Here is a 13,231-nt window from a genome sequence, read left to right on the forward strand (position 1 = left end):
TCTACTAACTGAGCCAGCCAGACACCCGGCAAAACACAGTATACTTAACAAAATGTCAAAACTTGGGACGTAAATTGCAGCTCTGCCACTTCTATGAGTGACCCTGAGTAAATCATTTAACTGCTCCAAGTTATGGTTTCCCTATTTGAAAAATGGAGATGAAAAATCCCTGTTTTATAGTGCCACTATGGAAATTCAGTTTAATCTAACAATCATTTGTATTTATGGAGTGCTTAATATCCAAACATACTTGCAGGCACTAGGCATGTATCGGTGAGCAAAACAGACAAAATTTCTTGCCCTTGTACCTTACATTCTAGTGAAGAGAGGATGGAGCCAATAAATTTAAAAACATTAACAAATAAGTGGGTAATAATGATAGAAAGTGATAAGTAAGAATTACACAGCAAAGATAAGAGGGATTGGGAGTGCTGGAGAGGAATTGCAATTTTAAAAGGGGTGGTAGGATAGGCTTCCTTAGGAATCATGACATTTGAATAAACACTTGAGAAAGATAATAAACATTCTAGACAAAGATAACAGTCACTACAAAAGCCCTCAGGTGGGAACATGTTTGGCATATTTAACAACTGGCTAGGAAGCAGTATGGCTTAAGCAGAAAGACTGAAGCCAGTAGTAACAGGTGGGGCTTTAACAGTAATAGAAATCACATTGTGTAGGCCTGCAGACCATTAAGGACCAATTGAGAGAACATTTATGAATGATAAAACATAGTAACTGACCAACATAGCAGACATAAAATGATAGCCAGTATTATCACAAAAAGTCTCCAATATTGTATTGGATCTAAGACGCCACTGTTTGCAAAAGGCACTGTGGAAAAAAATGCAGACAATTATGATATATTATTGATTACAGATACATCTAGATTTCAGAGTGTCTAACTGGAATACGGACATTTAAGAGAAACATGCTTCAGGGCCACCTGGGTGGCTCAGTCGGTTGAACGTCTGACTTTGGCTCAGGTCATGATCTCGTGGTTTGTGAGTCCCATGTTGGGCTCTGTGCTAACAGCTCAGAGCCTAGAGCCTGCTTCAGAGTCTGTCTGTCTGTCTCCCTCTCTCTCTCAAAAATAAATAAACATTAAAAAAATATATATGCTTTAAAACAAACACTTCAAATATCAAGATACTAAAAGAATGGAGTATTTTTAAAAATTTATTGTTTATTTTTGAGAAAGAGAGACAGAAGGCATGCACAAGCTTGGGGAGAGGGTCAGAGGGAAGGAAGGGGGGGGAAGGAAGGGGGAGAAGGAAGAAGGGGGAGAAGGAAGGAGGGGGGGAAGAAAGGAGGGGGGGAGGGAGGGAGCAGGAGTGAGAGAGAGAGGGAGAGAGAGAGAGAGGGAGGGAGGGAGGGAGGGAGGGAGAAAGGGGGAGGGAGAGCAAGCTGGAGAGGGTCAGAGGGAGAGAATTCTAAGCAGACTCCACACTCAATGCACAGCCAGATGCAGGCTTGATCCCACAATCCTGGGATCATGATCTGAGCGGAAATCAAGAGTCAGACGTTCAACCGACTAGGCCACACAGGCGTCCCAAGAATGGAGTATTTTTAATTCACTGAATTTTCTAAGAAGTGATTAATCAGAAAAGTCCTTACTTTCTTGCTTTTATATACAGTGCATGATGTACAGAATTTCATCTTCTTCCTCACCTGTAAAATGGGGATAATAACTAAGCAGCTAAGGTAAGAATTAGTAATGATTTAGTAATATTTACTAAAATTTTTACTAAAATATTAGTAATATTTACTATCATACCTGACATAAAACAGGCCCTCATTTAATGGAAATTATTAAAAATCTAGGGTCTTGGTCTGATTCACTAAAATGATTATAAAAAAGAAATATTTATTTTGTAACACATGAACCAAAAAAACTATACAGAATTTGTTACAGATACTCTGGAAATTGGTTTTCTCTCTCTCTCTCTCTATATATATATCCCCAAATAGACCTTATTTTCTCGTTTGTAATATTATTCTAAAAGTCAAGTGAAGTTAAAAAGAAAATCCCAAAACCTCCATTTGAGGATCCTAGTGGGTTGATATTTGGCCAAAGTTTTGATTACATTTCTTTTTGTATGCAATAATAAATAAAAGCTTATATGTGATTATTTAAAAATCTTCCTTGGGGCGCCTGGGTGGCTCAGTCTGTTAAGCGTCCAGCTCTTGATTTTGGCTCAGGGAACAATCTCACAGTTTTGTGAGTTCAAGCCTCATGTGAGGCACTGCACTTACCATGAGGAGCCTGCTTCGGATTCTCCCTCTCTCTCTTTCCCTCCCCTTGCTTGTGTTCTGTCATCTCTCAAATAAATAAACTTAAAAATAATGTTATCCACCAAAATCACTTATTTTTGAAAAATATTTATTTTTGAGAGAGCGCAAGTGGTGGAGGGGCAGAGGATATGAAGCAGGCTCATGTTGACAGGTTGGTAACAGTGAGCCCAATGTGGGGCTCAAACTCACAAACTGTGAGATCACAACCTGAGCTGAAGTCAGACGCTCAACTGACTGAGCCACCCAGGGGCCCCACAACCAAAATCACTTATAAACATAAATTTTGACCACAGCATTGAACACAATGAAATATAGAATTATAGTAAAATTTATGGTTTTGCCTAAGGATTTATGACATTATCTAAAAAAAAATCTTTTGCAGAATACAATCATCGTGTCAGGTACGATGAAGATTTTTTATGTCTCAAGTATCACTAGACACACGTTGTACCCCTTAATGGACAAAGTTCTATAATTATTGCATATACCAAATTAGTAAAATCTTATTTATTTATTTATTTATTTATTTATTTATTTATTTATTTAGAGTGAAAGAGAGAGTGCGAGAGAGAGTGAGCAGGGGAGGGGCAGAAAGAGACAGAGGAGAGAGAGAATCCCAAGCAGGCTTTGCTCTGTCACCACAGAGCCCAACGTGGGGCTAGAACTCACAAACTGTGAGATCATGACTGGAGCTAAAATCAAGAGTCGGGCACTCAACCAACATAGCCACCCAGGTGCCCCCCAAATGAGTAAAATCTTGAAAGCTTACCTGGGCTCCAACTAACTGGAGAAGTGCGAAGTTGACAGGAAGCACATCAATGTCTGTGTTGATGGCAGTCTGGTCAAAAGGACAAGCTTTTCGGTGAAGTTTATTCAAGCAGGTCTTGCAGACAGTGTGTGAACAACCTAAACTGATGGGTTTGTGCACATTCTCATCAAATTCATTATAGCAGATTGGACAGGACAGAAATTCTGTCCATTGAGCTGCCTGCACAGGCATTGTGGAAGCTGGATGCTCGGGTTAGCAGTCTAGCAGATCATTATTTTGCTGTGTAGTGTTTTGTGAGCTGGAAATGGACAAAAGTAAGAATTAACCACATATTCATCATTCACCTTGAAAGAGTTAACTGCTTTAGTCAACCATCACAACTTCAAAACCTAAAACATTCTGAATAATTATATGCTTTGGATGTCTTTAAGTCTATTTGCTGAATTTGTTAAATTTCTGAAATTTGGTCCAGAAACAATATCTGGATAGTGTCCTTTTCAACTAAACATATTTATATTGGTTGCTCATATAACAGTTGAGTATCAAAGCTTTCATGTATTTTTCTTAATGATCACATCAAATTAGTAGATTAACTTTCCACGTTTCATTTTTACAAACACAAATTACTTTGGGTTGCTTGAGTGTTTTGGACAGCTATTGCTCCAAAACATATTAAGAAATGGCTTAAGATATTGGACTTTGAAAACTACTGATCCAAAGAATACTGTAGTGAGTCAAGTGTGAAAAAACAGCCACCTGAATGACCAAGTCAGTCAAGGATATGTTCAACTTGGCAGCTTCACAAAAGAGGAAATCTCTGTGGTCAAGATTTGACTAACAGGCTAACAGAAGTAATGAAAATCAAAGTATGTGAGATATGATGATAGAGCAATCTGTCCAAAAATGGGGGAAAAAAAAAGAAAACAAAAAAACAAAGATTCTGACTTTAAAATACAGTGCCAAAGTTAAGGTGGGGGGGGGGAAATGTCTTACAAATCTAGAATGTGGCTCCCCACAATACTTTTGACAAAACACACCATTTAGTAAGATACATATATACAACCCAAAACTGTCAGGTCCAATGACCAAATATAGAAAAATAAATATTCTCATCTAATAATTCTAAGCATAAAAAAAGCAAAATATAATTTTTTATTTTTACATACGATTAAAAGGTACATGTAAAAAAAAAAGATTAAATTTTTATTTTTCCTAAGATTAAAATGCTTATCCCATAATTTTTAATAAGATAAAATATCTGGTGCCAAAACTATACTGTACTCTAATTTAAAATCTTTAGGTACCTAACAAACATTCTGTGTTTCACAAATTTTTCATATCTTCCAATTCAAAAGTTACATAAGTCTGACAAAGGCACTCTGGTGAACAAGAAATCCAGGTATTTAGGGCAATTAAATATCTAATACTTTATTTCATAAGAATGTTTACCAACCCAGATATCTTAGTTCCACAGAAATTAGATGTGTAAGCCTACAGTCAGATCAAGACAGAAAAGTATGTAACTCGTTCTCCAATATCTCCACATCCAAATGAAGAATTCTGTTAGCCTTTATTGTGCTTTTATATTCACATAAACTAAGGTTTTAAAAAATATCTTGGTAAATGAATCACAGGGCTTGTTATATAAAAAGCACCCTGTACAAATTTCTCCTCAAACAGCTCTAATGCAAAGTATCTAGTATCTTTATTTTTAAACTAGTCAAATCTTGCAAGTTATATTTATTTTGTAACTTTCACCCTTCCATTGCCACACCTATTAATGCCATCAATCTTAAAACCAGTTTGCTTTCAACTTTAGAGATGAGCACTAAACAGGTGAACATATCATTTCCTGAAACTATTAAATGTTCAGTTTTCTAGGCTGCAGAATTATATAAGGAAAAGGCTTCTGAGGAAGAATGCATCTTATCTTAAATCTACTACTGAGAGCCTTAATTTAGTTAATAACCTGAACCGATAAAATATTTATCAAAACAAGATCCTACATCTATTTTTTCATAACAGCCACCTGTTTGGAAACGCTAATTTTGTGGTATCATAGCCACTGCGTAATAGGAAACTAGTAGCAAATACTCTTTCCTTATTTAGTTTTCCAAGATCATCCTGAAATGCTTTACGTTAATAAATTGGGGGTAGGGGGCACTTAAGTTTGAACTAAACATAACACTATCTTTCATATTTTCTTTCACCTGTTTTCAGTATTTCAAACTACTCAAGAATATACTTGATAGTTTTATGTCATAACATCCTATATGCGCTTCTATGTCTATGAACACCAGATGCCACAGTAAAATTAATACTGAGAAGTTTAATTTCTAGTAAAAATTGAATATCTTTAAAAAAAAGAAAATTTCTGCCCAAATTAGTCAATAATCCCGTCAAATTCTCCTGCTATGTGTCAGATTCCAACTTTCTGACGGGAAAAGAATTACTAAATTTTTCTTATGTAAGACATAAGGAAAGGCTTTTTTTTTTTTTAATGTTTTTCTTAAATACTGTTATCACTAAATTCTAGATTCCTCAATTAAGATAGAGACAAAATTTTATCTAAAACACAGAAGCAGCTTATATAGTCCACTAAAATGTTTAATTGGTGATGACAGAACTTTCATTTATTTAAAAAAGGCACTTTGCAAACATTTACCTAGAAAGCATTTTTTTATAACCAAAAATGATAATAGCCCATTGTCTTTAAAATTTATTTTAATTTTTTAATGTTTATTTATTTTTCAGAGAGAAAGAGAGAGCACAAGAAGGGGGTGGGAGTGGGGGGGCAGAGACAGACAGAATGTGAAGCAGGCTCCAGGCTCTGAGCTGTCAGTGCAGAGCCCAATGCGGGGCTCAAACCACGAGATCTTGACCTGAGTTGAAATTGGACGCTCAACCAACTGAGCCATCCAGGTGCCCCTCTTTATCATTTATTTTAAAAAGTATCTACATGAGCCATGGCAAGCTAAGAATACATACCAATGCATAAAACTTCTAAATTTTTACTAATAATTCTATAGTAATTTACTTAATTCTATGTATGTCTAAATTGCTAATAACATTTAGTTAATAGTCAAGTAAAGTATCCAACCTGAAGATACTCCCAAAACATCTCAAACTGAGATAAAATGGATTAAAAAGCCCACAACTAAAAAATGAAAAACCCACAACTCTAGATACATAGAGACTATTTAAGAAAAACATTCTAATTAAATTACTTGTATTAACTAATTTCAGTTACTAGTTAGTAAATTTGAAGAAAGATGATAAATCATAGAAGAAACACTACATTAGAGGTAGACCTTAAACAGATTTTTCCTTAAGTAATTTTTCGAGCTCTAAGTTCCTTGTTATAAATACTAACTTGTAAAATAGGAAGAGTAATTAATAGACATCTCTCATATGATACAAATTGCACATTGCTCTATTAAGAGCAAACTGCATACCAGCTAAGTACTTTCATTTTTTGTTATTAGTCTACCATGATATTATGCAGCCAGTTCTGGACTATGTCTCCAGATTTTAAAATGCCAGAATAAAGTTTATGCTTCTTTCAGTATTGTATAATAAAAAATATCTAGTATTTTACAATTCTCTTCATAAACACATGAACATTAGGGCTCAAGTCTGTTAATTAAGACATTCATTGTTTTCATTTCAGTTTACTCATATGAGGAGTTTAAGCTACTGAAATGAAAAGTACTGAAGAGTACTTCTCAATTCAGAAACCTTACAAATAATTAGTTTTGGACTTCAAAAATTATATTTAAAGCATTTTAGGTACAATTGAGACCTTAACCTATAAAACAAGCAAACAAAGCCAATGGAAATAATGTGCACGCTCTAAAACTCAGCAAACATACTAAAAGCACTAGAGAAAAAGGAACTGAGGTACAATTTTAAAGACTACTAATATAAATGACTTTAGTATAAATTAAGAAAGCTATAGGACTCAAGTTGTTTTTTTTTTCCTCTTAAATCCACTATGAGGTTGAACTCAGTTTGTTAATCAGTATGAGATTTAACTTTCTGTGTCTTCTAATAGAACACTAATGGGATAATTTTCTATTTTAATTAATATAACCAATAAAGTTTTGCATTAGCAATGACAAGACAAACAATATTTATTTTTGAGACAGAACTTACTCACTTCTGCCTATCAAATAATGGCCACTGGATAACTTTACCCTTCAGATTACCAAAGTCCTTATTAGCCTTTTTGATTATTCTGATTGCAAGATGATATTCTGTCAGGAAATTTTTGGTTTTCATGTGTCTACTTTGATTCAGATAATTTATTTCTCAGAAGAGCAGTGATGCTTTAAACAGTGCTAACAGAAACACAATGTGAGCTGCAAGTAATTTAAAGTTTTCTAGTTGTCATATTAAAAAAGGAAAAAACACATGAAATCAATTTTAATAATATAATTTATCCCAATTTATCCAAAATATCATTTCAACATGTAATTAATGTAAAAAATTACTAAGATAGTTTAAATTCTTTTTTTTTGTACTAAGTCTTTGAAATGTGGTGCATAGTTTATTTTACATTTACACCACATCTCAACTCACACTAGCCACCTTGCAAGTGCTCAACTGTCACATGTGGCTATTGGCTTGTACTGGACGATGCAACTCTAGAGTACTTAAAATTATAAAATAATACTCAAAACTAACTTTTATTCAGAATTTGAGGTGAAAGTCACAACTACACTTAAGAACTTTTCATCAAACTAGAAAACCCAAGGAACATAATGATGTGCCTTACAACGTTTATGAGGCAGGATGCAAAACATTACTCTTAATTTTCAGCTAGCTTTATTTTACCACATGCTTCCTTTTTCCATAACTAGAAAGTGAAACTTCAACACAGTCCAACCAAAACAATAAGTGCTTACTATAATAAAGTCTTGCTATAAGTTTATTTATCATTCTTAGACACTGCATACAATGTTGTTGAAGTTCTATTTCTGAATATAAAATTTTGTGTTAAAAAAAAAAATGCTTCCCCCCCAAAAGAATTTTTGTTAGTTTTTTCAAACTGGAAGATACAGCAAACTGCAAAAGCAGAAAGTGAAATAATGAAAACATATGAACAAAGGACATAAGTCTTATATGTCGGGTCAACACAACAGTAATAACAGATCAGGAGGAACTCAAAGGATCCACTAATGAACAGGACTGTAATTAAATCTTCAAAGAATAGGAGGCAATTTGAATTTTAACATCTGCTTTTTCTAACATGTTTGGAATATACATTTAACATATTTTGTCCTAGCAATTTTCCAAACTCTAAAATTTGGGAAACATCAATCTCCAAATTAACAAAAATAGCAACATTTAAAAATGGTCTTTGACAGGATTTATGGCCTCTATTTCTTAAAAAATCAAATGTGGAAGTAAACAACACAAGAAAGAGATGCTAGAAAAGTGGTGTAGCTTTTTAGATAGATTAAAAAAAAAGATAATAATGGCAGAATCCATGAACTTTTCTTAACGTTTGAAGAAGCCTTAACTAAATTTGCAAATTTAACGAGAAAAAAGCTGCACAGACTAACTAAAACATTCATTTCTTTGCTTTTGGGTGATATTATATCAGTGCAGCGTAGCAACATCAGCAATCAGGTTAATCAAAAGTTCCTATTGGAACTTAATAGTTTGACTAATGCAAAAATGGAAAAGAGACTACTTAAACACTTTATTTGGAATGAAAAGTCATTCTAATCACAGCGGTTTGGGGAGAGTAGGAATTAAAAAGAAGGGACCCAGGTAAGGGGAGAGTAGGAACTAAAAGAACGGAACCAGGGGGTTATTTAAAAAATAAAACGGGCTGGGAATCACAAGATTAGATCTACTTCATGTCAGTGATTACTTGAGACTATTTTGGTGTCAAGGTTCTACATGCCAGTATCTTACACTCCTCTGTGATGAGAAGGATGGAAATGACAGCTACTCTCATCTTCTCCCTTCCTGAAAGCTAAGAGCAGAGAAAAGTAGAGCTGCTTCTGAGAAACAAAGATGCTTTCTACCATTCTTCTAAGATGGTGGAAGAGTCTCCTTAAGAGGCTTCCCCAAGAAGGAAAAATGAAACAGGGAAAGAAGAAAGCCATAGCAAAATTCTCTGGCCATATTTCATGCCATAGGACCGTCACAGCCACTGTGCAACCACTCTGGTCCGGCTATCTCCCTCCCAGGAGGTTAAGCTCTCTCAGGGCATTGTTTGGCCGTGGTCCCTATTTACCACTCAGATCGCCTCCACCATCCCTGCGCTGAGATCTCAGGAAGCCCCAAGACAGAAAGCCGAAAAGCTAGGAGAGGACTTGGTTTCGAGGTCCTCCTCCAAAACCCCTCTTGCTAAGTGGTGTAGAAAAGGGAGAGAGAACCCTGGCCTTTGCTTGGGTGGGTTCCTTAGGGGTCAGTGGGTTCCCCTCGGCGGGTGTCGAAGGGAGGTGGCCATTTGCGCCGGGCGCTCGGTATTGAAAAAGCCCTACCAGGGAAAGGGGCCTCCGCAGGCCCCGGACTCCGGGCCCGGTCCGAGTGTCAGGTGCGGCCCTCAGTTCCCAACCCTCGGGGCACCGACGACGACAGCACACAGGCCCCGGGCTGCGACCGGTCTCCCGCCCGACCGCCGGGGACTTAGGGACCCAAGCTAGGGCCCGAGCCGCATCGTGCCCGCCCCCGCCCTACCTGTGGGGGCCCGGGCGGGGTCGCTAAGGGCCGCTCCCGGGAGCCCCGCGACGGCGCGGCTTGGCGACGGAGGCGCCTCGTCTCGCCGGGGCAGAGCTCGGCGGCGGTTTCACGACCTCAAACTCCATCGGGAGCTACAGGGACAGCCCCGTTGGCGGCGGCGGAGGCCGCGACGGGGCCTCCTCCTCCTCCCTCCGCCTCCGCCTCCTCCTCCTCCTCCTCTCCAAGGAGGCGGTCCTGGAGGGATCCCGACCTAGATCTCGCGAGAAGATACTCCCCCTTTCACGCGAGATCACGCAGGACAGGGCGTTAGGGAGGTGGAAGGGAGGAGTAGTACCCCCCGCCACCTGGACTGCGCATCAGCTTCCCTCTGGCCGAGACTAACCACCCCCGTCACGTGACTAGGGAGCCCCGGAGCACTGTGGGAGGTGCTGTTAGGAGGCCTAGGCGAGCCGAAAGGGTTGATGGGAAACTCCCTGCACCTTCATCAGCGCCTTGAGCTAGCCTTTAACACTGCTGTGAGGCAGTGTCTGACTCCCCTCATGAAAAAAGTGGTCTCCATTGAGCATAATCTGATACATCTATATTATATGCACTCGACCATAATTATACACTGACTCATTCCCCCAATCCTTCCACATATTTGACAATCTCCCTATTAAAAAAAACCAAAACAACAAAAAAACCAGCATTTGCTTGCCAGGCACTAACAGATATCTATTACAGAGAGTTCTTCACAAGCTGGCAGAGATCAAAATTCAAGCACAAATTCTGGCATTAATGTCTCAACAAATATTTGTTTAAGGATTTTTCACAGCAAGCTGTGAAGGTTAAATTCCTATTGTTTTTCTAGATGAAGAAACAGACTAGTATTAAAAATAAGGGAATTCGACTTTATGGGCTGCTTACCATGTGCCAGGTCCTGTGTTAAGTAATAAATATTTCATTTTTACCATTTATTTTCGTTTTTATAGTTTATTCATCAAAATAATCCTAAAAAACTGATACTATGTACTCTTTGTTACTGAGAAACTGAAAAACACAGATTAAAAAATTGGCCACAAACTGTGATTAAACTGAAGTCATTTCCCAATGTGAAAACATATGTCCAACAAAGGCATGCATGAAAGTAAATCCAGTACAAATTTAGACATATGGACATGTAGTTTACAAGCTGTAATAAACTTAATATGTATGTGTATATACATGGTTATTACTATTATACTGCCATAATGTCAGGGAAACAAAAGTGTTTTTCAAAAAATATTTGTTGGCCAAAGACTTTTCTCCCATGCATTTGTATCCTTTCATTCTCTCCTATGACATAAATGCTAATCCAAGAGTAAGGTTCTCAATAATGGTTCATTTGTTCCACTATTTTCCATTTAACTAGATAGTAATGGAAGCATATATATGTATGCTTTTCATTTTACTGGCCAGTGTATATGACACTTTGCTAATATTTTCACGGGTGACCTATTATATTTAATATTACAATCCCAATTTCTGTTCCCTGGCACTCCCTATCCCTGCTTCATTTCCTCCAAGTCTGTTTTCAAAATCTGATATACGTTGATTTTACTTGTTTACTGTCTTTCTCCCTCCACTAAAATACAAGCTTCATGAGACCAGGGATTTTTGTCTGTATATCTAACTTCTAGTACTACTGTAAGGATTCCATAAATATTTGTTGAGCGAATGAACAGCCAGAAGAAATAGTTTCATTCCATAAAATTCACAGATGTAGACAAAACACAAAGTTCTCCATTCCTATCTCCAGTTTATTTTCTTCTTATGTAAACATATAGAATAGTTACATCCAAGGAAAAACAGCAAGGATTTTCTCTTATACCAAAGTAACAACCTACCTTTCCAAGATCCTTTATACATTAATGCAGTAAATGAAGAGGCTGAACTCAAACATGTTGTATCTTTCCCCATCATATCAGAAACACAAACAACTAAAAGTGAATGTTTTAAATGAATAAATTCAACACTTTACTTTGCCATACCTGCATTTTTCAAAAGATTCTATTTTCCTGGAATTGTTTATATACATCATGCAAACAGACACTCTCTAGGAATGTTCTGAGATCACTGTGTGCTACTGGACAGGAATAAATAAAAATAAATAACAACCATCACTTTCACAAAACAACCCTTCCCCCCAAGCAAATATCTCAAAGTGCTTACCAAAAATGTCACAAGAATCTTACAAGGCACACATAAAACTTAAACATAGTTCAACCATAATTTTTTTTCAAACAGCAAAGATAGTAGATACCAATTCCTAAAAAAACAGTTTATTACTATTCTTTTACCCTTCCCTCCCATCTCCATCCCTCCCCCACAAAATTTCATCCGAGGAAGCAACATAAGAAAAGTACTTCAATCACAAACTATTTCTGAAAGAAAAATGTTTTCATACCTACAAATGGTCAATTATAGGTCAAATGGGAAAGAAAATTAAATGTTGTACTATCATGTTCTCCAGTGGAAGAAAAACACTACTTAGTTTAGAAAAATTCTGTCTCCAAAGTAGTATTCAAATAGCAACATTCATAAAGACACAAAACTCTCCTCTCTTGCTTTCCCCTCTTCTCTGTTCTTAAGAACTCAGGAAGATTTAAATATAAAATCATGAGAACTTTAGACCTGGAAATGATTTTAGAAATTACCAAGTTGAAATTTGTTTTATATATAAGTTTAAGAAAAACTGATAGAGAAGTGACCTGTCCAATGTCACTAAGAAGGACATGGGGGAAGGGATATGAAGTTGGTTTTCTATCAAAGATGAGAGCTGGACTCTTTAAAGTCTCTCCCAGAGTTAAATTCTGTGGAGAATATATTTTTCCCAAAAATATCACAAAAAAGGATATTTAACATTTGTAACAATCAACATGTGATCAATCACAAAATTCTTATAAATGGTACAAAGTATATTACATTTTCAAATGTGGAAGGGCTTCAACAGAACCTAGAGATAGCAGAAATTCTACATAAAGTTGAGGTGAGTACAGGAGGAATAGAACATTTTGAAAGTAAGATGTATCCAGTCAGGCTTCTTTACTAAAGGTAGTTCCTGCATTTTAGAGAGTATGATTTTCCCTGCAATAGATTTTAATCTTTGTTATGACAATTAAAAGTCTCGTGTTATTTGTACACAGGGAGAGTAGAGAGCAATGGCTCATAACACAATAAAAAATATTACTTTCACTAAAATAATCATACAGTCATGGTTTTGCTTTTGGCTCATTTCTGGAAATACAGAAACTCTAGGGATGGTTAGGATTTTTGTCAACTTGTGGTAAATGAAAAATGCATTAATATACATGAAGTTATTAATAATTAAGAGAACACTAATAGCTAGCCATATTTAAACTATTCATCTAGTGACAACAACATAATATATATGGCCAACTTAAAGTGAAAAAGGGAAGGGTGCCTGGGTGGCTCAGTTGGTTGACTGCC

At 36.6% G+C, this 13,231-nt stretch overlaps 1 protein-coding gene across 7 annotated transcripts in view; it reads right to left on the reverse strand.

Moving 5' to 3' along the window:
* RC3H2 (ring finger and CCCH-type domains 2) overlaps positions 1–10,106 on the reverse strand; it is a 53,192-nt gene extending 43,086 nt beyond the window's left edge. For 2 of the 7 annotated variants that reach the window (XM_045042527.1, XM_045042530.1), the window contains exons 1-3: positions 9,761–10,103; positions 3,065–3,362; positions 1,618–1,671 (exon numbers count right to left, since the gene is read on the reverse strand). In XM_045042527.1, coding sequence (XP_044898462.1) covers positions 1,618–1,671; positions 3,065–3,295 — 285 coding nt within the window. In that variant the 5' untranslated portion in view covers positions 3,296–3,362; positions 9,761–10,103. Of the gene's footprint in view, positions 1–1,617; positions 1,672–3,064; positions 3,363–9,760 lie in introns of all 7 variants that reach the window. The other 5 variants (XM_011288453.4, XM_011288454.3, XM_045042528.1 and 2 more) reach the window with 4 other exon arrangements.
* Positions 10,107–13,231: the final 3,125 nt, after the last annotated feature.

The sequence above is a fragment of the Felis catus genome, chromosome D4 (assembly GCF_018350175.1).
Source record: "Felis catus isolate Fca126 chromosome D4, F.catus_Fca126_mat1.0, whole genome shotgun sequence".
NCBI classification, from domain to species: Eukaryota; Metazoa; Chordata; class Mammalia; order Carnivora; family Felidae; genus Felis; species Felis catus.